The 25,744-nt window shown below is 35.3% G+C and overlaps 1 protein-coding gene across 4 annotated transcripts in view; it reads left to right on the top strand.

The window, feature by feature from the left end:
• The window catches only part of LOC150106358 (protein regulator of cytokinesis 1-like), a 203,418-nt gene that overhangs the window by 9,807 nt on the left and 167,867 nt on the right, over positions 1-25,744 (top strand). For all 4 annotated transcript variants that reach the window (XM_090392398.1, XM_090392399.1, XM_090392397.1 and 1 more), the window contains exons 2-3: positions 15,402-15,666; positions 21,579-21,815. In XM_090392398.1, the coding sequence (XP_090248524.1) occupies positions 15,418-15,666; positions 21,579-21,815 (486 nt within the window). In that variant the 5' untranslated portion in view covers positions 15,402-15,417. The remainder of the gene's footprint in view (positions 1-15,401; positions 15,667-21,578; positions 21,816-25,744) is intronic.

Below are 25,744 nucleotides of genomic sequence, written 5' to 3'. Positions count from 1 at the left end.
TGGGTTCATCGCTTTCCCCACCCTTGGCCAATTTCTTTATGGAGACATTTGAAGAGAAAGCCTTAAACTCCGCCCCACAAAAACCCACTATTTGGCTTCGTTATGTGGATGATGTGTTTGCTATTTGGCCACATGGCTCAGACACACTCCACTCCTTCCTAACACACTTAAACAACCAACACCCCAGAGTCCAGTTCACTTTAGAAAAAGAGGAAAACAACACCCTCCCCTTCCTAGACACTTTAATCACCCGCCAGCTTGATGGATCTTTGGTTTTCTCTGTTCACAGAAAACCCACCCATACTGGCAGATACATTCACCAGCAGTCCCCTCCCCCTCACAACAATATGGGGTTATAAAAACACTATATAACAGGGCAAAATTAATCTGCTCAGATGACAAGGCCCTAACTACTGAACTAAACCACATCCTCAACACTTTCTTAGCCAATGGCTATAACCCCAAAAAAATCCAAAAAATACTAAAACCAGTAAACCACAACCCCCCCCCCCCCCTCCACAATAAAGATTACACCAAGTCTGTCACCATCCCCTACATCCAGGGCACCTCTGAGAAAATAACCAATATCCTCAAAAAATATGACCTTACTTCCTGTTACAGACCATATAAAAAGTTGGCATCCCTTATCCGCTCTACCAAAGACCAACCACTTCCCCTAGACCTACCTGGTGTATACCAGGTCCCTTGCAGCTGCAAATTGTCCTACTTTGGCCAAACAGGCAGAACAACAAATATCAGGATTTCAGAACACCAAGACTACATCCGGTTCCACCAGTACAGCCGCTCTGGGCTGTCAGACCATGCCTTAGATACCCACCATAAAATTTGTTGGAAGAAAACAAAAATAATTCATCGCAGCAAGTTTAAATACGAAAGATTATTCAAAGAATCTTCAGCAGCTCTAAAAAAACGTTCCTAACCTCAACAAATTTGGGTGCATGAAACAACCCCAAATTTGGGAGACTTACATTATGAGAACTTCAGCCCAACTGCCAAGACTACCAAATTAGCCTGCTAGAGGGCACCATTAGGACTTTAGGAACAATATTAGTTTCTTGCTTTCTTCCTCATTTGCTTTGTGTTAGTGCCTGCATGCACATACCATATCTTTATGTTCCTGAAGATGGCAATGTGACGTTGCCAAAATATAGAAGTTATTCATTAAAGTTACCTTTAATTAATATACTTTATATGCGTTGGTAATTCCGTAAACTAATCACCAGTTATGTCTGACCAACGTATAAGCCTTGCTAATGTTGCAAAGTGTATGGTTTTGAAATTTGGCAGGCAAGCTCATTCACAGTATACAATTAACCATGTCGTTGTCAATGTGGATAAAATGCATCATTCCTCTACACTTCGTATCCATCATATATTTCGATGTAATACCAATGGTATTACAATTTTAATATGCACTTCACATCCATGGTAACCTGGACATATATGTCTTGGCCGGTTGGATGGTTAATGGAGAAATTTTGAAAGTGGACAGAGGGTTTTGAGGTTCAGGGATCAACATTCCTAAAATTGTAAGAATGCCACAATGAATTATGGCAGTGATGAAGACCTTGACATGCAGAAGCAAAGAGGTTCTCTTGTATAAGGATTTGATCATATCACATTCACATATGGACTACTGTATTCAGATTTAGTCATCTGGTTTTCATTGGGATGAGGATATCTTAGAGAGGGTTGAGAGAAGATTCTAAGTCTGTCAAGTCTATGGAATGTGGGATATGAAGACATTTTGGGGAATGCTGCTTGCAGAGCCAAATACCTCTTAATCATATACCTCACACACACACACACACACACTAGAAGTGTGTGTGTGGGGGGGTATATGATTGAGACAGATAAGTTGATGAGGGGGGGGGGGGGTTGTGACCAGATTAATGTAGAGGAGATTTTTCTTAGAGTAAAGTAGAGGAAGTAGATAGTAAAGTAGATAGCCTATTATACAAAAGTATAATAGGCTATCTTGGAGGTGTAAGCAAGAGATGAGGAACAGTTTCTTTGCATGGAGAGTGGAATACATGCCTGGAAGTATTTATTTTTTTTTAATCCCATGGTATTATTACACCAGATCATAGAGGTCAAATTCATGTATTTTACATAACACCTTTTCTGGGTTGTTCTAAAGTTCACATTTAGAAATATTCATACAAGTTAGTAAGTGCATTGGTGATGCTTCCTTGATGTCACAGATTTTGCAGATGGGGAAGACTTTTATGCCATTGCTAAACTTGATTGGTCTTGTGTGGCTGGTCTTGAGGTGAGAGATCATGGTAGTTGCACAAAGATTTAACTTGGAATTTTAAAAAGATCAAAATCTGTAGTATCACTTGATGTTGCAGCCATTTTTGTTATTTCATCTGCAGTTTAATATCCCTTTAATCTCACATGGGATGAAATCCATTGGAAAATTATTTCAGAATCCTTATGTAGTTTGTTTTTTACTATGTCTCGAAGTATTTCTTGATGGCTTGTGTAGCAGTTCTTAGTAGCTTGAAGGGCTGCTAAGGAATCTGTGAGAAATATAAATTCCTTTGGATTTTGTTTATCCAAATGTTGCAGTGCTGTGTTAATGGCTATTAATTCTGCATGTATGAGTTGCATCCTATGCTGTTGGTTGATTTTAGTTCTATATTTTGAGAGAAATAGATGAGTATGCCACTCCTAGAATTCCCATTTGGATTTTTTGAGCCATCTGCGTAGATCTTTATTGAGTCAGGTCCATATTTCATTATTTTTGAAAGAGCTAATCTCAAGATTTCATGGTTTTCTAACCTTTTTCTCATGTTTCCCTATTTAAAAATTAAGGAAGTGTGGTGAGTGCAGAAACTGTGCATGGGTCTAAGGCATAGTTTGATTTTTTTTTTTTTTTTGCCTGAGTGTGGACCTCCCATGATGAGTCTTTTGACTCCATGAAGGGTCTAATGTTAATGTCATGTGTGACCATTTCCCATGAACAGCTGACATCCTTTCCTTGCAGTTTGTGATGCCAAAAAAAAAAAATAAATAAAATCATGAATCCGTACTCAGATATAACTGTCCATGTGTACATAAGCAGACAGTCGTCTATCAAAATAATATATATATATATATATATATTGGTCACCTCGGTTCCTTCTTGATGGGGAGGAGGTGGAGCGGATCCAGAGGCGAGTGACTAAGATGATAACAGGTCTATGGAATGAACCATATGAGAACAGGTTGAAGATTTGTGGGTTGCAGAAACTAGTTGATAGGTGGAGGAGGGGAGATATGATTGAGACATTCAAATTGCTAAAGGGATTTTATAGGATTAATTCGGAGGATATTTTTGAGATCAGGACTGGTGGTGGGAGAACTAGGGGACACCCATGGAAGCTGGGCAAGAGTGTGGTTAGCAGGGGTGTTAGAGCTGGGTTCTTTACTTTTAGAGTGGTAAATGAGTGGAATAAGCTGCCAGAGTCTGTTGTGGGTGCTATGACGGTGAACGAGTTCAAGACAAGGTATGATAGATACTGTGAGAATGTAATCGCATAGTTGTGTGGACATGATGTTTAGGGCCTCCCTCGATGAGTCTAAGGACTCCTGGAGTTGCCCGAAATAATAATAATAATATATATCATCATCATGCGTATCAAGGATTTAGGCCTAGCATGGCCTGTTCCGGCCTTAGAAGTCATCATTGAATCGTTTAAGAAGACGTCCTGGTTTTCTTTTTCCTAATGGCTTGTACTTTAAGGCTTGTTTTGGTAATCTTTCTGTTTTCGTTCTTTGAACGTGTTCCATCCATTTATGTTTATATTTTTTAATTTTTTCTATTACTGGTTCTTGGTTTAATTCTATTACTGGTTCTTGGTTTAATTCTATCATAATTTCTTTGTTTCTTTTGTGATCAAATAGGGTATACTTTGCAGTTTTTCTCATAAACTTCATTTCTGCTGTTGTTAATCTTTGTTTGTCTTTTTGTTTTATTGTATACTTTTAGTCTGGTTTGGTTTAAATATAGAGTTAATTACACCTGTTATTTTAAAATATTTTGCAATTTTTATGTTTATATCTTTTTCATTTTCATATGTGATCATGCATCCTAGGTAGTTAAATGAATTCACCTGTTCTAAGATCTTGTTATCTATTACTATTTTAGTTCTTGCTGGATCTTGTCCTTTAAAGGCCACAGTTTTTGATTTTTCTCTTTATATTACCATACCATAATCTTTGGATATCTCATTTAGATCTAAAATAGCTTTCTGTAAGTTATCTTCAGAATTTGTAATTATTATTTGGTCGTCGGCAAAAAGGAGAGTGTTTAAGTTCACTGTAGGAGAAAGTTTAATTCCTTGATGTAAATTTTAATTCCATTTTATTATTATTTCATTTAAGTAGATATTAAAAAGAGGTGCTGAGAGGGGACATCCCTGTTGGACACCTTGGTTTATCTCTCTCGTATATGATAGCTCGTGATTTAATCTTATTTGTATTTGATTTTTTTCATATATACTTGTGAAAGCTTTTAGGATATTATTTGGTATTTGTGTTTCATTTAATACGTTAAATAATGTTTCTTTTAACTTTGTCAAATGCTTTTTCAAAGTCAATAAATGCAATATGTGTTTCTAAATTGTATTCTCTTCTTTTCTCTATTATTAATTTTAGGCAAAAGGCCGGATCTATACATGATTGTCCTTTTCTAAATCCATTCTGTACTTCTAAAATAAAAGTTTTCGGAATTTAGTATACTGATACCTCTATAGTTTTTAGGGTCATCTCTATTACCTTTTTTAAAGATAGGAATCACAATTGCTTTTTTCCATTCTATTGGGAGGATACCAGTTGAGTAAATTTTATTTAAAAATAATGAGTCTTTCTTGAATCTTGTTCCTGTGTATTTATATAGTTCTGAACCTAGCTTATCTTCTGCAGGTGATTTTCCATTTCTTATTTCTTTCAGACTGATTTCTAATTCTTCTTTAGTAATTTCCTTTTCATTTTCGTTAATTGCTTGCCAGTTGTCTTTTTTAAAATATTTGTCTGTCCACAGTTCTGTGTGGTAATTTAGAAATTCTTCTAATTTCAATTCAGTGTTTAATTTTATGTTTTCTTTGGTATCTGTATTTAAGTGTTTCAAAATCTTGTATACATTGGGTCTTATTTTATATAAATCATGTTCTAAGTTAGAAATAAATTTGTTCCATGATTCTCTGTCTTTTTCTGACTTCTCTTTTAGCTATGGCTCTTATTCTTTTATATTCTATTTCATCTTCTAATGTTTTACTGCTTAACCATTTGTGATAGGCTCCTTTTTTCTTTTTGATTGTATCATCCCAGATCTTCAGTTTTTTTCCTTTTATTGAATTTTTTGGCCTTTCCTAAGCTTTCATTTGCTGCTGCATTTAGTATTGTTTTTATATTAAGCCATTCTATTTCTGTTTCTTCATTTTGTTTTATTTTATCTAGATATTGGTTAATTCTTTGTTCATATTGCCATTGTACATTTGTGTCATTCAATAGTCTAGTTTTATAAAAAATGTTTCAATTTTTCTTTCTGTTCTTTTTACTTGTAGCCATTTTGGTGGTAATCTTAATTTTATTTTAACAAGGAAGTGGTCACTGCTTATTTCATATCCTCTGTGAACTCTAACATCTAGTGAAAATTTTGATGTCTTCATTTAATATGAAGTAATCTAATATTGACTTCCATCCTCTTGCTGCACAAGTATATTTATGTATGTCTTTATGTTTATAGAAGGAATTCATTATTTTTAGGTTATTATAAACTACAAAGTCAATCAATTTTTTACCATTCCTGCTTAGAGTATGTTCTGCAGGTATTCCTCTATTATTATTAATTTTCGTGTTTCCAATTCTTGCATTTAAGTCTACTGCTAAAATTATGTAATCATTTTTATTTATTTTATTATATATGTTTGGTAGCTGATTATAAAAATCAATATTATCCTGTTCTCTTCCTTCTTCTGGGGTATATAAACAATTATTGTTAAATAGCCTCTATCTATTTTTATTCTTGCTTCTATTATTCTTTCATTCCATAATTTATAATGTTTTAACTGTTTTGAAAGGGAGTTATGAATCCAAATCATGACTCCTGCTTGTGCTCTTTGGTCTCTATCGACTCCACTGTATATCACATTAAAATTTTCAGTTCTTATAGTTTCTTTTAATTTCTTTTTTTTTCTTCAGTGATTACTGCTATTTTAAAATTTCTTTAATAATTGGTCTAATTCTATTTCTTTATATGCCATTCCTCTTACGTTCCAGTTTGCTATGTGTATTATATTTTGTCGTTTCCATTTTTGTTTTACCTTTTCCATTCCAGGGTCGTTTCCCATAGATTCAATCTGATTATCTTTTTCTGTCAGCTTACAAGTAGGATTATGTTCTCCATGTCAGGTGGACTAGCCTGACGATGGAATAGTTCAGTGGTAGGGCTGCTACCTTAAGACTTCTGAACTAGCCTTCTTCCGAATTTAAACCCATAGGAGGAATAGGGTATATTGAAGGGGAAAGAGTAGATTATAGAAGAATTATAGTAAGGTTTATAGAAAGGGCATAGTCGTAAGGCCAGAAATGAAAAGACCTCATGGCTCTCGAGTACTCTAATAGCATAAGGGTCATAAAATAAGAAGAGTTGGCTGATAAGGCCTTACTGGAAAGATTAAAGTAAGTGGATCTTTCTCAAAGTAGAAGGAGAGGACAGATCCAGCTAGGGGTCCATGGGAATGCTGTTTCCCTTACAATCAAGATGATTGCCCCTTATGACCCTGTTGGGCCACGAGTCATCCAGGATATTCGGACCACCCCACCATGTACACGTGCACACACATGGTGGGCTTCCCCTATCCGCCACCCAGGGGACGAGCTCTCTAGGGGTTACAGGGTCCCCCGAGAGAGAGTGTGTGTGTGTGTGTACACACACACACACACCAAAAGAAATCTTTTAGCGATCCTTGTTGGCCTAATTTGTATCAAGGAGTAATATAAACATAATTTTTCAGAAAATTAGCAGCATAAATAATTGCAAATACAATTCAATGGATAGTTGTAAAGATGTAAATATAAGAAGTCATTTTGCCTCTTTATAAGACCCTGGATTATTATTTGCAGATTTGGTATCTCAGGTTCCAAGAGGATAAAGAAGCTGTGGAAAGGATGCAAAGAAGAGTTACAAAGATTGTATCCAGATTATGAATTAGATTGAGGACAGATTACGAGTATGTGGATTACAGACTCCTCTGATTAACAAGAGAAAGAGGGATGATATGATAGAGGTCTATAAACTTTTGAATGGATGTAATAGGATATTGGCTATTAATTTTTTTGTTATATGGAAGGTGGCGAGAGATTGCAAGGGTATCGATGAAGTTTGTTCACAATCAAGAAAGGGGTAAGAGCTAGGTTTTTCTCTCACAGAACAGTGAGTGAATGGAATAGTTTGCCTTTGTGTTAGTAAGTACATCTAGTGTGAATGAATTTAAGCAAAGGTATGACAGCTATTTTGGGTGATTTATAGCCTTCTCTGATGAGTCCTTGACTCCTTGGAAGTGTCTCAGATAACAATAAAATCCGAAATACAAAGTATTAATGCTTTACTGAATAACAAGACACCTCTGAAATACACAACTCGCAACCCTGATACTATGACAATTCATTACAAACGTGTAGAAAGGCTTATGTGTTCATTGTACATGTTGTTTAATTTTGACGGTATATATCAGAACACAGAATTATAAGTAAATAATTATTTATTGACTTATTGCTGATATTTCGCTGGTGTTATAACCAGCATCTTCAGAGCACAAAAACACAGTTTGTCACAGTATGTGAGACTACAACAACATTGTGTAACCAAGGGAGTAGTTTAAAAAAATTGTAGCAAACAACACAAAGACTAAAGTCCTAATTAGGTGCCCTCTATCTGAAAAAAAAAAAATCAGAGAGAGAAAGCAAGTACTAGTTATGTTTTAAGATGACTGTCTCTCAAATTTTAGGCAAATTTATACAGCCATATTTGTTGAGATTTGGAGTATGTTTCAAGGCTTCTGTTGCTTCTAAGAACAATTTCTCTGACTTGAAGAGCTTCTGTGCGGTACTTTTGTTTTCTTCCAGTTGATCCTGTGTGCAGGTGTATCCAAAGCATGGTCTGCTAGGCCCAACTTGCCATAGCAATAGTGCCGGATGTATCTTTTATGTTCACTGATGAGGATATCCATAGATGTTCTGGTTACACCTGCACACAGGATCAACTGGAAAAAAACAAAAGTACTGCACAGAAGCTCTTACAAGTCAGAGAGATTGTTCTTAGAAGCAACAGAATCCTTGAAACATATTCCAATTCCCAACAAATATGGCTGTATAAATTTGCCTAAGATTTGGGAGGCAGTCATCTTAAGACATAACTAGTACCTGCTTTCTCTGTTTTTTTTTTCCCCAAATGGAGGGTGCCTAATTAGGATTTGTGTTGTTGCTACAATTTTTTTAAACTGGTCCTTTGGTTACACCATGTTGTAGTCTAGCGTACTTTGACAAACTGTTTTTTTGTGCTCTGAAGATGCTGGTTATAACCAGTGAAATATCAGCAATAAGTCATGATCATTCTCATGAGTCTTCCATATTTTTGGTTGAGCGAGGCATCTATATTTATTAAGGTTAAGAGAATGTTGTCTGGCTGTGGCATATTCCAAAAACAATTATTTATATTTACATCTGTATATTGGAGTTTTCATTTTCTACTGGGTCTGTTCTTTGTCTTTGGTATAGTTTGCCTTCCTACTGTTGTTTCTGTGTGCACACATATTTCAATACTTTGATGACTAAAGCAAAATATTAGCTAATGATAAGCAAAGATAATTAACTGTTTTTCTTCCTTTTAAGAAACATGACTGAAAATCAGCATCCTAAATATCTACCAGATTAAGTTCAAACAAGTTCTGTCTCATGTAACTTGACTTTTTATTGAAATTATTACTATTTATGCATTTAATATTACAGCTAAATCTAACTTTTGAGATAGCAGTTACCATTTATGAAATGTTACATGCTACATTTGCAATATGTGATAGTTCATTGATGCAACAGACTAATTAGTAATGTATACCAATGTATATTTTCTTTTTATGCCCATCCATGAAGCTTGGAAATCTATATTATGTTATTATAGGTGAGATAATGTTACGTAATTCAGCAACCCTGCTCTTAATGAACAAACTTTTTTTTTAAATCCATATCACTCCAGTAGGTAATGGTATTGAAGCCATGCCTGTTAACTATAGAATGAGGATGCTATGACTTCACCAAACAGGATGGTGAAATAGTCATTTAAATTTTAAAATTTAAAGATTCATACCAGCAACTGCTTAGAGCATGGCTCCTTTGAGTCTTCTTTCATTATTGTGTTAAGACTTAAGTGCTAGGAGAAAATCATGTTGGAGGTCTAATGAAGTGTTAACAGCACTAGGAAAAGATTAAACATTTTTAATTCATCCAGTATTTCATCTCAATCCCAGAGACATCATTAGAGTACAGAACAAGTAGAGGTGAAAGGGAGAGGGGACCCTAGTGGTTCCCCTAAATTTGTATATTTGCTCTTCGAAAAAAAAAACATAACAATGAAATACATAACAGCATCGATGTGTGAATGTACCCCAATGATCAAAAGACTAAATAAGGTAGGTATAAAATGGATGAACGAGAAGACTATGTATGAAATCTGGAAGTAGGCATTTTGGAGGCAGCATAAGATGAATAATGGTAATAATCAGTTGCATGAGGAGTATAAAGAGCAGGCCAGAGGAGTAATTCAGTTGGTAAGAACAACAAAAGTGCATTATGAGTAATTAGCAAATCATGCTAAGAAAAACCTTCATGAGTTTTTTTTTGATATGTAGCAAGTAGAAGGAAGAATGATTATGGTAAGAGACTATTAATGGATGGAACTGGGAGATTCCTCTACTTCAGTGGACATAGTTGGTGTTCAGTGAGCTGTTCATCAGGTGTTTCATTCTCAGTGAAATCAGAAGGTAAGTGTAGAGAATGAAATGAGACAAGACTTAATGGTGAGTGAGCAAGAGGTATATGAGCAATTATGTAAGCTAGATGTCAATAAGGTAATAGGATTTGACGACCTTGCCATGTGTCTTAAGGGAATGTTCCAGGGAGTTAGCACCTGTTAAACAAGAGTCTTGCAACAGCACAAGTCTTCCAAAAGAGTGGAAGGAAGGCAAACTTGTTCCACTTCACAAAGGTGGTGATAAGGCTAAGGCAACAAATTATAGGCTGAACTATATATCTGGAGTTATAGTTAAGGTATTGAAGAGGTTGGTGAGATATAGGATACAAATGGGTCGATAATAGTGGTATCTTTGTGCTTGTCAGCATGTTTGTTAAAAGGAGATTGTTTTAAAAACTTATATACTGTAACAAGGTTACACACGTATTGGACAGGGGAGATGTGTACACAGTGGTATACTTTGATTTTGCAAAGGATTTTGATGATTGCAACATCACACCACAATTTTGTCACTAAACTGAAGCAGATGGGATTGCATGATAGACTAGTGAGTTGGATAGCTGAATGGTTATCAAATAGGTATTCAGCAAGTTGTTTATGCTGCAGCACTATCTCTAAAGAGGAAAGTCACTAGTGGTGTGCTGCAAGGGTTAGTGTTGAGACTGTTGTTATTTAATCTGTATATTCTTGATATTGGGATATGTTTTAACTGGTGATATACAACTGTTTGCGGATGATACAAACTGGGGGAATCATGCAGATGTTTCTTTATAGGAGGACTTGAATAGATTGTGTGAATGAGTAACAGTATGGAACTGTAAATTGAATGTTGCAAAGTGTAAGGTTCCAAATTTGTTAAACAACAATGGAATGCAAAATATACACTTGGTGGAGAAATTTTAGAGGAAGTTGAGGAGATAAGACCTTGGAGTGGTGGTGGACAAGGATCTAAAATTCAGAGGTTACAATGCACAAGTTATGATGACATCACATCAGATTATATCAATGATGCAGAGGAAGACTTTAACTTGTAGAAATAGAGGTTCTGGTTCCATTGTATAATGCCTTGATTAGCCCTTGTATGGATTATTGTGCACAGATTTTGTCTCCTGGTTTTCATGATGATATGTTGGAAAGGGTCAAGTGAAGAGTAATGTCGTAACTGGTCTTTGGGATGTGGGATATGAGGACAAATTGAGGGAATGCAGTTTGCAAAGCCTTGCGAATAGGAGGAGAAAGAGGGGATATGATTTAGACATTTAAGTTGGTAAAGGTTTGTTACCAGGTTAATGTGGAAATTTTTCTTACGATGGGTGATGAGATAGAACAAGGAGGCATACCTGAAAGTTGTATGAGGAGGGTGTGATATAAGGAGTAGGTTCTTTGCATGGAGAGTGGTTCAGTGGAATTCTTTGCCTGATATTGTGGTGAATGTAGATATGTTGAATGAGTTTAAAGTGCAGTTTGATGGACTTTATGTGTGACAGTGTTTGCCTCCTGTGGTGAGTCTAGGCTCCATGAAGGACTGGTGTGGTCAGACATCAGAATGGATGACAGGGGGAAAGAGATCTGTAATATCAGAAGGAAAGGCTTTTTTTTTTTTTTTAGAAGTGATCATTCAAGGTAATATTGGTAAACAGTGAGGTGTTGTCAAAGTTAGCGAATATATCTATATTATTTAACATTAGATTTTCAATGGAAATTTTAAAATGGGTAGTTTTTATGTAGGATGAAGGGGTTAAGAGAACTCACTGTTAAGACACTATAGCATGGGGAGTCAATGGCATATATTATAGATCTTGGGGTGGGGTTGAGTTTGTGGAATTTAGGTAAACCATATTTTTTTGGGGGGGGAAACTGAACGGTTTAAGTTTTTTTTGTAAAATTTGGTGTCTAGGAAACGACTTTTTTTTGAGTAGAGACTTTAGTTTTAGTGGGGTCATAATTTAATAGTATGTCTGACCAAGACAAAATATTGGAAGAATTAAAATTGTTTTTAATACTTCATTAAACCTGCAGAGTGAAGTTTTTTTTCATGTTTATGATCAATTGATAGATCTTTCCCAGTCTGTCATATGGAAAGCCTATTCCAACTATTATTAACATCTGACCTCCGTGGAGTCACTCATTGTAGGATTACACATGATCACACATAAAGCTCATTCAACCATGCCTTCAATTCATTCCTCGCCTCGCCACTCTCCATGCAAAGAACTTGCTCCTCACTCCTTTGCTTACACCTCTATATACATTTTATAGGGATGGCCTTTTGTTCTATCCCCCCCCTCCTATTCACAAGGCTTTGCAGATTACATTCTTTCAATTTGTTTTCATATTCCACATTCCAAAGACCAGATATCACTAACTTGAGTTTTTATTTGTGATATCTTCCCTCCCTATATTGGATGGGAGATATCATTACCATCACTGCCACAAGTTTATTACCTTGAAAAGAACCTTCCATTTCACACTTATGTGGATTTTTCTTCATACACTAGTTGTAGATTCTTACTATATATATATATATATATATATATAGTGTACAAAGTGGTGGTTTTAAGTAAACAGTGGAATGTTGACAGTGCTGGATGCTTTTGTTATGTTCTGTTAGGATTTTTGCTGCCTCCTTAAATGTGCTTGAGCTTTCATTGAACTGAATATTTTTGTATGACTAGCTATGATCGTGATTGTGGTCTTTGTTAATAGCTGTCTCTTAAACAGCTATGTAATGTATTATTTTTTGAAGTACAGGTTGTATTAGACATTAGTTCTTATAATGCTAAGTTTTTGAGGTGACACATTCTGCACTGGATGGTGGGTTGTTGGCCATAAGAAAGATTGGTGCATAATCTGTTTTCTGGAAACTTTGCAGTCAAGATTTTCATTTCATTGTTTCCTTATAAAGACTTAAGTAGAGTGAATGATTAAACCCCTAAAACATAATGTGCTTTACATCACCTGGATGTCCATATTCATTCATTTCTCCCATCTGTGTGGTTAGCTTAGTGGCTGTGCGCTTTGCAACCATATGACGGAGTGTCCCAGGTTCGATTCCCATCGAAGACTTGATGAATTTGAGGATCTTCCTCAGCCCTAGCCAAGTTAGCCGGTCTTGGGTGTGGGCAGTAGGGTTTTATCTAGCATTTTTCATCCCGCAAGCAGGCAAACCGGTCCCGTGAATACACACACGGATCTACAGCCATAAATACTTAACCCCCCCCCATGAGGGGGCTCAACTCGCCCCAATAGGGACGGGGAAGGAAACTCCATACGAATAAATAAAAATTCATTACCCAAAATTGCTACATTAAATGTTTCTATCATATCCCAAATAACTTCTGCAGTCTACACACCCTCAATCTATCCTCATAGGGAACGTTTCACAGACCCTCACCATCTTGGTGACTCACCTGAATCCTCTCCACCGCTTTCTCATCCCCCAGGATACCAGACCTGATCATAATAATCCAGGTGTGGATGTATCAAGACCTTATGAAGAGGAATAACAACTTCCCTACCTCTTCTTCTTAGTGTGTTTTTCAGTTGCCAAGTAATCTTGTGAACTATCTTAACAATATAAACTGTAAACTCCAGCTCTGTCTACCACACCCCTGAATCCCTAGCTTCATCTGTTTCCTGGAGTATAGTTCCATCAGTGTGACACACAACTTATAATCTGTTTATCCCAAAATGCATAACTTTACATTTCTCCACATCAAACTGATACCTATTATCATACTGACAGCCTATTTAAATCATCCTGCAGGCTCTCCACATCACCTTGATTCACTATTACTCTACCTAATTTTGCATCAAGTGAATATTTCCTTGCAGATTATTTCCTATATCATTTATGTACAAATTAAACAGCAGTGCTCCTAGCACTGAATCTTGTGGCACGCTATTAGTCACGAGCTTTCACCTGGATTTTGCTCTTCCATTTACCACTTTTTGATATCTGTCCAGCAGTCACCCTCTTATCCACATAACCAGTGGATAAGAGGATGGTTGCATAATTTGCATAACAATTCCATGTGATATTCAATCAAATGCCTTTGCAAAATCCAGCAGTCATTGTGTAGCCATTTCTCTTATCCATCTTAGCTGCCACTCCAATATAAAAAAAAGTTAGCAAATTACTAAGGCATATCCGACAAAGCCATGTTGCTTCTCGTAGAGTATCATAAACTTACCCATTCTTGAATTCTTTTTTTGACAAATTTTTCCAGTACTTTTACCACTTCTTCTGAGATTCTGATTGGTCTATAATTTGCTTGCGTCTCTTAAAACCTCCATTATACAAGGGAATTATTTTGCCCTATTTCCACTTCTTTAGAACTCTACCAGATCTGAAACTTAAAGAGCCTAGTCAGAGGCATTGGCACTTCCCTTGCACATTCCCTCAGAATGCAAGCTTTTATTCCATCTAATCCAATAGTTCAATAACCTACAATTTGTCCACCATTGTTCCCACATAAGTGTCTGTCACACATGTCACTATGATCTCTATAATCATGTATAGAAATCACAAATTCAACATTGCATTTGTAACATTCTATAACAACACAAATGGGATACAACAGTCATTAGTCTTCTATTATCAGCATTGAACTATTGTACATCAGATGTGTATGAGTCATGGTATAGAAATGTCAGTTATAATAGATGTTCTCAAGACTGAGTCTGTACTGGGAGTATGCAGTTTTCTCTGGTTTGTGTTTATATAAATAAAGTGACAGTGTGCTCAAATTCCTTAGTAGCCAAAAATTAGTGAAACATCAAATCATTATAATATATTTTGGCATATGATGAGCAAAATAGCACTTTTCTGTAATATTTATTTTTATTTTCACAATATGAAGCTAGACTAATATTTGTAGCAAATTTCTATTTATTGATAAACTGAGAACAAAACTTGTTTTTATGAAGATAATTTTCATAAATGTTGATGTACATTATGCATAACTGAGTTCTTAAATTGGGAATTGTTGATGTACAGTGCAAAATTTATGAGTGAAATGTCAAAATTTAATTTATACACATTCATTTAGGTTAAAATCATGTAAAGATTTTTGGTGTAGATTGTAGGCTGTGGTCTCATTTGATGCCTGAAGTTTGAAGAGTAGTAACTTGATATAATTTCACCTTCGACAACGCTTCATGATTTTACATGTCAAATCAAATATTATGGTGACTCTCAAAACTCATCTGAGTTTTGAGAGTCACTCATCTAAATTTAAACATAAATTTAGCATATTATTTTTATATAGATATGCTTTTATGTAGATATATAACTACAAGAAATTTTTAATCATATTGGACACGTATGACATTTACTGTTAGTTATGTACATTTACTATATTAGTTTTTTTAGAAAAGAAATGGAGGAAGAATTGATTGAAGATTTCCGTAGTTCTATGAACAAATTATTTTTACTTTGGAATGAAATCGGAATTCATGATGACCAAAGACAGGAACGTATTAAAGTGGTAATGCGCCACCTTCATAATTTACTTAAAGAAATGGTTGAAGAAGAGGAGAATCTACACAAGAGACTGGTAAAGAGTGTTCAGAGTTATGAAAAGGAATTAGGAAACCTTTGCCAGCAGCTTTCGCTTCCAACCTGTAAGGTAGGTGTTAACTTGCACTGTTTCTTTTTTTAACCAGTTCTTCATACATGGTAGATGTTGGTTTCATCTCCATAGATGTTATTTCATCTTTGTAACTTAGACCTTGTCCAAGTTCCATTTACTATAAAGTTTTTTCACTTGGTTACAAAGTAAATTATACTTTCCAAGAAATTCTTTACCTAAGTGTAAGTATATAGAACTGTTGACTTTGCATCAAGCATACCATATATATATATTATCTATATGCTAGTATTACATTAATACTAGCATACCATAATGCAAAGCATACTTCCTTTTGGAAGTGTGTATTAAGGAGAGGGTCACTACACAGATCACTGTCAACCTTTTCTTGGATCTGGCTCTCACTGATGAGACTGCAGTAAAGGTTGAAACTGGTCTTTTGACCAGTTTTAACCTTTATTTTTCAATCAGGGAAAAAAAAAAAAAGGATGCTTTTTCTAGATCTACAAAACTTATGTACTGATCCTTAGGTTCCCGTGATTTCTCACCATTTGTCATAAAGTGAAAATCTGATCTTGACAAACCGTTGTTTGGCCTGAAACCAGCTTGTTCAAGATTTTCTTCCACAATTTATTCTTGGTCTTGAGTATGGTTGCATAAATCTTGCTAGAAGTGCTCAGTAGGGAATTTGTCTATAATTCTTACATTGTTTATCACCCTTTCTTAGTTGCTCTTGACTTTTCAAAAGATTCTCTGTATCTTTTATAATTCAACCCGTTTGAGGAAGAAAAAGTAAGTGATAAGTCAGCTTTTGGACTGTGGTCCAGTTACTCTTACTTCACTTTGCTCAAAAATCATGGAGAATATTATCAACGGCCTATTTCTTTACCACCTGAATATCATCACCTAGTTAGCAACCAGCAATATGGATTTCATCACTCTGTCTATAGCTGATCTTCTAGTCATCACCACTAACCCACACATCAATGTTTGGAAAAATTCGTGGTTGTGTATATTTCTTCAATAATTATTCAAATAAAATGAACATTCATCGTGTTTCAAGAATTGACAACATCACTATAGAGATAATAACTAAAAAAATGTTAATTCTTCTTCTGAAGCTTTTCCCACTTAAGTAGGGTCACTGTTTGTGATGAGTCTCATCCACAACTTCCTGTCTTGGGCTGTAGCCACATCCAAGTTCTTCATCCTCAAGTCCTCCTCCACCATCTCTTCTTTGGCCGTCCGTGCTTCCTCCTCCCCTGCACATCCATCTGCATGACCTTTCTTTCCACATACTCTTCCTCCCTTTTCATCACATGATCAAACCATCTCAACCTTGCCTCCTGTATCTTTACTCCTTAGTTTGTAACTTTCACCGTTCCCCCTTACATAGTCATTTCTCAGACGATCCTTTCTGGTCACACTGCACATCCACCTAAGCATTCTCATCTCCGCTACCTCCATCCTGCTGTTGTAATTTTCCTCAGGGCCACAGTTTTATAGGAAGTAATAATAAACATTTAGCTATGATCAAATGTTAATTATTATTTCCTATATATCGCCAAAGTTCAAATGACATCTTCAAGGATTAATACATTGGTATCAAATAGGTGCACACAGGCACACTTCAGTAACAAAGATAGGACTGGAAGGGTATAGGATGACCTCAAGTCCTATAAGTATGCCATCTATTGGTTTTAGTTGGGTGTTCTTAGCCATTGGGCTGAATGCCTGCTGGTGAGGGCTTCTAATATGAGAGGCAGTTTGATACAACCATATTTGTTTGAGTTGGGATCAGTAATAGCTCCGGCAGATTTGAGGAAAAGCTTCAGAAATTTAAATTTGCTTCAGTGGAGTAAAGCTGCTGTTTTCCAATGGATCCTGTGCCAGGTATCCAGAACATGGTCTGCTAATCCTGAGTGGCTATAGTGGTGGAAATGAATGTAGTCCTGATGCTCTGATATATGGATGTGGGCTGTCCTACCTGTTTGGCCATAGCATAAATGGTTGCAGCCTCAGGGTACCTGGATTTATCTGGTATACTCCAGATAAATCCAGGACTGTAGCTTGTCTTTGGCTGAGAAGATAAGGATTGCTAGTTTTCTGTGTGGTTTATAAGTGGTCACACACTTGTGATTTTTTAAGATTTTGGCTGTATTTTCTGAGATGTCATGAATATAAGGGATGGTGATGGATTTGCTGTGATCTTTATTTGGAAAGGGGGAGGGGGCTATATGGTGATAGAATTCTTTTTATCTGGGGGGAGGTGTAGCCATTGGCCAAAAAATGTGGGTGAAATCTGTAGAATGCAGTGTTATCTGAGCAAATTAATTTCGTCTGGTGGACAGGTTTTTATAGTTCCATATTGTTGTGAAGGCAGGGATGATGTTCTTGATATGATTTTTATGATGCAAAACTGTCAAAGGTTATACTGCATGGGCATAGGTTACATCAGAAATGGTAAATGGGAGTATTTGGGCCTTTTCGAATTTTTGTTTTATTAGTGACATACTATTTTTTTAAGATGCATATGTATATACTTTAAAGAAGTATTTAAAATAAAAAATATTCCATTAAAATTAAATAGTTTTATTCAATGATTTTCATATGTTTTGTTTGAAAATAACTTATTGTTCAAGACTTAATAATTCTGTATGTTAGTCAAGTAGATAATAGTTTATATCCGACGTTTCACTGACTAATATCTGTCAGCATTTTCAAAGGATACAATGGTAAGCAATAGAAAGTAACAAAAACTAGGAAACTAACCGACAATTCTAAAAATTATATAAAGTTATCACTGTGCATGATATAATGATATAATACGCGTGTCGCAAGTGCAACGTTTTATTTGTTGAGAAATTTATTGTAATTTTCATGAAGTTCATTTCTTTTTGGTTAAATGATCTGATTAGAGTTTTCCATATATCTGGTAAGATTAGGCCTTGATTCTTATTTAAGTTACCTGTCGAACAGGCAACTGTAGCAGCTTCTTTAAATGTTCTGTAATGGTAGTTCAATGTAGGGCATATGGCTCATATCCCATTCAATATTATGGTTGGTAGAGGCAAAGTGGGAAGAAAGGCCTGATATATCCTGTCTGTTGTTCCTTACATAGCCTATATATTCCTTCTTTCAAAACTTCTAGATGCCTCTGTCCAATGTAATTAATACCGCATGAACAGGGTATGCTATAAACTCCAGAGTATTTGTAGAAAGGATGGCTATCTTTCGGTGATCTTATAAGCTTTTGAATGGTCTTAATAGGTTTGAAGGTTACTCTGATATTATATGGTTTTAGAAGAAGAGCTAATTTTTTGGATATCGTACTAACAAATGGAATTGTTATAGAGTTGATATATTGGGTTTCATCTCGTTGTCTTTGCTGTATGTCACTAAAGAGAATCTTGTTGATGATTCTTGTAGGGTAGCCATTTAGGGATAGATCTCTGGATATTTTCATTAATTCTTCTTGTAAGTCGCCAGGGTCTGTGGTACACTGTATAGCTCTTTTTTTGAGCATATGGATAATGCTGAGTTTCTGGGATATGTGGTGAGACGAGTCGAAATGGAGGTAGTGTCCTATGTTAGTAGGTTTTCTATATACCTACAGGTTGATGCTATTGTCAGTTTGTTTCTTAATAAGGACGTCTAGGAATGGAAGTTTATTATCTTATTCTAGTTCGAAAGTGAACTTGATAGTGTTGTGGAAGCTATTAATTTTTAGATAATTTATTAGTTCCTCTTTTTTGTGATTCCAAATGATGATGTCGTCAACATACCTAAACCATGTGGTTGGTTTAGAGGTAATTTGGGATAAAATTTGAGTTTCCAGATTTCTAAGAATAGGTCGGCACAAGAAGGAGAGAGAGGGCTATCCATGGCTAATCCATTAAGTTGTTTGTAGTATGTTTTTGCCTTTCTTCCCACTTTGCCTCTACCAACCATAATATTGAATGGGATATGAGCCATATGCCCTACATAGAAGAGAACTACCATTCCACAACATTTAGAGAAGCTGCTACAGTCGCCCGTTCAACAGGTAACTTAAATAAGAATCAAGGCCTAATCTTACCAGATATATGGAAAACTCTAATCAGCTCATTTAATCAAAAAAAAAAGAAATCAACTTTCATGGATTAGCCATGGTATGTTGACGACATCTTCATCATTTGGAATCACAAAAAAGAGGAACTAATAAATTATCTAAAAATTAATAGCTTCCACAACACTATCAAGTTCACTTTCGAACTAGAATAAGATAATAAACTTCCATTCCTAGACGTCCTTATTAAGAAACAAACTGACAATAGCATCAACCTGTCGGTATATAGAAAACCTACTAACATAGGACACTACCTCCATTTCGACTCGTCTCACCACATATCCCAGAAACTCAGCATTATCCATATGCTCAAAAAAAGATAGTGTACCACAGACCCTGGGGACTTACAAGAAGAATTAATGAAAATATCCAGAGATCTATCCCTAAATGGCTACCCTACAAGAATCATCAACAAGATTCTCTTTAGTGACATACAGCAAAGACAACGAGATGAAATCCAATACATCAACTCTATAACAATTCCATTTGTTAGTACCGTATCCAAAAAAATAGCTCTTCTTCTTAAACCATATAATACCAGAGTAACCTTCAAACCTATTGAGACCATTCAAAAGTTTATAAGATCACCGAAAGATAGCCATCCTTTCTACAAATACTCTGGAGTTTATAGCATACCCTGTTCATGTGTTATTAATTACATCGGACAAAGACATCTAGAAGTTTTGAAAGAAGGAACACATAGGCTATGTAAGGAACAACAGACAGGATATATCAGGCCTTTCTTCTCACTTTGCCTCTACCAACCATAATATTGAATGGGATATGAGCCATATGCCCTACATAGAAGAGAACTACCATTACAGAACATTTAAAGAAGCTGCTACAGTCGCCCGTTCAACAGGTAACTTAAATAAGAATAAAGGCCTAATCTTACCAGATATATGGAAAACTCTAATCAGATCATTTAACCAAAAAGAAATGAACTTCATGAAAATTACAATAAATTTCTCAACAAATAAAACGTTGTACTTACGACACGTGTATTATATCATTGTATCATGCACAGTGATAACGTTATATAATTTTTAGAATTGTTGGTTAGGTTCCTAGTTTTTGTTACTTTCTATTGCTTACCAGTGTATCCTTTGAAAATGCTGACAGATATTAGTCAGGGAAACTTCGGATATTAAACTATTATCTACTTGACTAACATACAGAATTAAATCTTTAATTTATTAATACTAGTGGTCAAGAAAAAGGTCATAATAACTTATTGTTTGTATTGGGTTTCATGTCTGGAACCATTCTTCTATTTTTTCATAAGTCTGTATTCTTTTTTTACACTGTTTTCATTTACACGTTTTTTTCTGGAACCGATCTACTGTAAATGGAGAATTGGATGTATATATTTTTTCAACAATCTGCGTGATTTTTGTTGCCCATGAATAGTCATTTCAGTTCATTTGTGTACATACTTTCAATTTATAAAAATAAACTGTTCAATGATATATGTCTGCCCTTTAAAATAGCCGTTTAACCCCATAATCCTTAAAATGACCAACAATTTTGTTTGTGTGTACTTTTAAATTTTATTATTTGTAACTCTTCTTGTGAAAAAAGTACCTGTTTTAAGCTTTGGTGTTTGAATGTTCATTTTAATATGAAAATAAGTCCAATTTTTTTTTATTTACAATTAAAAAAATAAAATAAAAGCCTTGACTAAGCATGTGCATTAGTTGGAATCAGTATAATTTTCAGTGATAATGATTGGACATTAATTTTCTGCTCATTTTACGAGTTTGTTTTAAACTGAAATATTAGTTAAGAAGACCATAATTCTGCAATATCCTGTGGAAAAGAATTAATTCTGTTATTTTTCCAGCCTGCAGATGGTTTCTCTCTTTTACAACTTGAAAAGGAACTGCGTACCCAAATTGATAAATTGACTAGAGAACAATATGAAAGATTGAAATCAGCAAAGCATCTAAGAGAGAGTGAAAAGGAATTGTGCTCATCACTGAAAATATCCCCACTTCCTGTTTCTCCTGAAAATGGTATCCCTTCCAGGGAACATTTACAAGAACTGGAACGACATATAGAGATTCTTAAAGAAGAAAAGGTAGGTGTAGCTGATATGCATATTACTTTTTAATATTCTGTTAAGCATTTGCTTTAGATTGTTTATTTTGTTCATTTCTTTGTTTAATCTTTTGATCTAAAAATAAGCAGAATTAGCTCTAACTTGGTGCACCTGTTAGCTATGATAAAAATTTTGACCTATTCAATCATTGTTTTTTCAGATTTTGTGATCTTTCATAAGATACATTGAAATTGGAGCCTTACTATTAAACTTTCAATAAAACCTGTAATCTTTAAAGGTTCCTGTGGCATACAGGGGAGGGGGGGGGGTCTGGAAAGTTCTGATAAACACCTAGAACAAAAACGATATTAAAGCAATTGATAAAACCACAAGAAAGAACATACAAGGATATAAGTACATAAGCTATCTTCATTACTCTGCTACTAGTATGTTTTTTCTTGTGGTTATACAATAATAAATTTAGTTTAATAATTTATCCAAGTGTGAGCAAACAAAGTTTGCACCTGAAAGTATCTTCAGGACTGGGGTAAGGTAGTACAACACTGGGCAGCTTGTTGCAAAGGTGGAGCAAGATAACATCACTTCTATCTCACTATCTCCCATAATGCAAAACACATCTCCTTGCGGATATGTATAATGTTATGCATTAAGGGAAGGGCCACTACCCAGACTAGTTTCGACCTTTATTGAGGTCTCTTCAGTGGGAGCCAGGCCCAAGTGGAGATACCAGGCAGAAGCATTAGCAAGGTCAGGTAGAGATGACCTTGCTAATGCTTCTGCCTGGTATTATAGTCTGCCAAAGATAAAATTTGATTTTTTAAGTCTTGCAGTGAAAAATATATGAAAAGATAAAGGGTTACTACAATTTGTAGACCGTGTTATATCGAAACTGTGTTGTATAAGTACCGCATTATACGAGGGTTACCTGTACAACATTGTCCTTCATTATTGTTTTTAGTATATCTTAAAACAAACACATCATCTCTCACTCTATGCAGATTTGGTTAAATCGATAAATTAAAGTATCCAAAGTTATCATACAATTAATTGCATTGGGCCAATTAAGATGTGCTGATGCATTATGCACTCTTAAAATTCTCAGACATTGATAAAGATGCAATCATATGGTTAAATTGATGTGGATTTTGTAGCACGAGTTGCATAAGCCACACTACAGCACTCCCAACTGAAATGGACACACGACACCACTGGCAAACACATTTGAATTAACCAGCAAGTCATGTAGTAAATCTGAATATTTCACATACAATGGGTTGGGTTCACTTTCTTCTCCCAGCTAGTTTCCATATAGAATCCATCTGTGTCGAGAACCAAGTTCTCGACACAGCCATGCTCAAACCATTGTGCAACCAAACCACTGGTTGGGTGTTGATATGTTTACTATTTGATCACATGGTGCACACATATCTAAAGAAAGCAATCAACAACTGTCTTCTCTTCCTAGATACACTAGTCACACATCTTCGAAACGGTTCATTATCTTCTCTTTATGGAGAGCCAGAGCTATCTAAAAAAAAATTATAAAAGGTAACTTGCCTACCTTTTTATAATTTTTTTAGCCAATAGATAGCTGTAATCCCTGGAAATATTAAATGCTTCCTCCCCTTCAAATTCTCTCCTTTCCCTAATAGACCACAGCAAAATTGTTACTATCCCATATATTTGCACATCTGAAAAGATATCCAGAGTGCTTAATAAATATCATCCACACCATATACCAACTGACAACCCGCACCCATTCACTTAAGGACAAACACTCACCTTTTTCACATTCAGTAGTGAGGTGCCCTGTATTTGTGACCTAGCTTGCTATGAACAGACAGGAATATGTCATCTACCTGAGAGAACACAAACACATTTGGCACCATCGTTATGGAGAGTTGGGACTAGCAGACCATGCCTTGGATATTCCTTCACATAGGATCAGATTGGGAAAAAACAAAAATGCTAGTCTGACTTGTAATGACACAGTCATTACAAATCAGGTTGGGATTTTTTTTGAGATCATCAGTTGCTTTAAGACATTCTCCAAACCTCAGTGTCAGTTTACCAAAAATCTGCAAAACAGTCACTTTAAGATCAAATTAATATTTATTAACCTATTTTGGAAGACTAGTACTTTGTATTGCATGTTACAATTTTAAACTGGTTCCATAACTAATTGTTGCTGTTTACTCACTACAACAGTGTTTGTGCTATGAAGATGTTTGGTAAAAAAAACCAGCAGAATATCAGTAACTAAGTAAATAAACATTATTTTCTTATTATTTTTGTGTTGTAAATTAAAACTTATTTAAAAAAAAAAAAAGAAAGAAAACTTCTTGAATATGAGTTGATTTGCAGTAGAATGATGCAGACATGTTTCCCAATTAAATAGTATAACTTACTTGTACCAATGGTTATATGTATGGGAAAATGTAGAATGATTTTTCAAATCATTATGAGAATAGCTGATATAACGAAAAGGAAAAGCTAGTTCTTCTTGGATATATGTTGCTTTCACTGTGTTTTAATATTACATGTATAATTCAAGTAGAAGAAAAACATTTATAGTCCAGGTAGAAGAAAGAAACAAAATATGCAATCTTATTTTATTTTTGAGAGTTGTAATATATAGACCATGTAACTAATTAGAAGAAAAACTACTTCACTGATTAGCAAATTACTGACCAATATCAGGAATTGTTATTGGAGAAGTTGGACAAGAGGAAAATACAGGAATGGATAGATGGAAATGGGATACTGTATGGTGAGAAGGGGGAATAGCATGGTTTTCTGAAGGGTAGATCATGCCCCAGTAACTTGCTCATATTTTATAATACAGTGACAGCTGAGTTGGATATAGGTAATGGGTTCGCAGTGATACTGCTGGACTTTGCAAAAGCCTTTGACAGGATACCACATGGAATTCTAATAAGTAAACTGTAGCACATGGAGATGGATATAGGGTTGGTGAGATGGATAGGAGGGTAGTCGATGGAGAGATACCAGAGAGTAGTTTATTCAGGAGTAGAGTTCAAAAGAAGGCCTGTGACTAGTGGTGTACTGCAGGGTTCTGTTCTTGGACCACTGCTATTTAATTTGTTCATGAATGATATAGGAAAGGATCTGATAGGAACTGTTCAGTTATTTGCTGATGATGCCAAGTTGGGTAGAGCAATAGTTAATACAGATGTCAAAATTTTGCAGGATGATTTGGATAGATTGGGAGACTAGGCAAAGGAGAATGGATGTCAGTTTAATGTGACAAAATGTAAGGTTATGCATTTCGGGATGAAAAGATTACCAACTGTATATCACATTGGTGGAACTGTGGTCCAGGAAATTGGCAAAGCCAGAGACATGGGAATGTTACTAGGAGTTTTTACAAGATTAATTCAGAGGAAATTTTTCAGAACAGGTCTGGTGGTAGGAGAACTAGAGGCCATCCATGGAAACTGAGTAAGATCGTAGTTAGCAAGAATGTTAGAACTATTTTTTGCTTGAAGAGTAGTGAATGAGTGGAATGGGTTGTCTGAGTCTGTTGTGAGTGCCATGACTATGAATGAGTTCAAAGCAAAGTATGATAGTTACTGTACAAATGTTGGATAGTTCTTGACATGATGTTTAGGGCTACCTCGATGAGTCTAAGGACTCCTTGGAGTAGCCCGTAATAATACCGCATTTACTCGAATATAGCTTTCACTTTTCCCCAAAATGAAAGTTAAAGTTTTTCAGGAGAAAATTAAATTGATGTTTATAATTCAATTCTCAGTATTCGTTGTAATTTATAATTACTCACATTATTTATGAAATTAATTCATTTAAATTTTAATTATAGACATTATTTACATGATCGGCTGCTCACCTTCATCATGCGACATATTTGAATCTTTAGTGACAATGCTTCTATAATTAAATTAAAACAAATAGTTTCATTGAGCGGG

Source organism: Typopeltis vanoorti, chromosome 5 (assembly GCF_054136105.1).
Source record: "Typopeltis vanoorti isolate ZY-2024b chromosome 5, IOZ_Tvanoo_1.0, whole genome shotgun sequence".
Lineage (NCBI taxonomy): Eukaryota > Metazoa > Arthropoda > Arachnida > Uropygi > Thelyphonidae > Typopeltis > Typopeltis vanoorti.
This window is presented reverse-complemented; position numbering and strand designations above follow the sequence as displayed.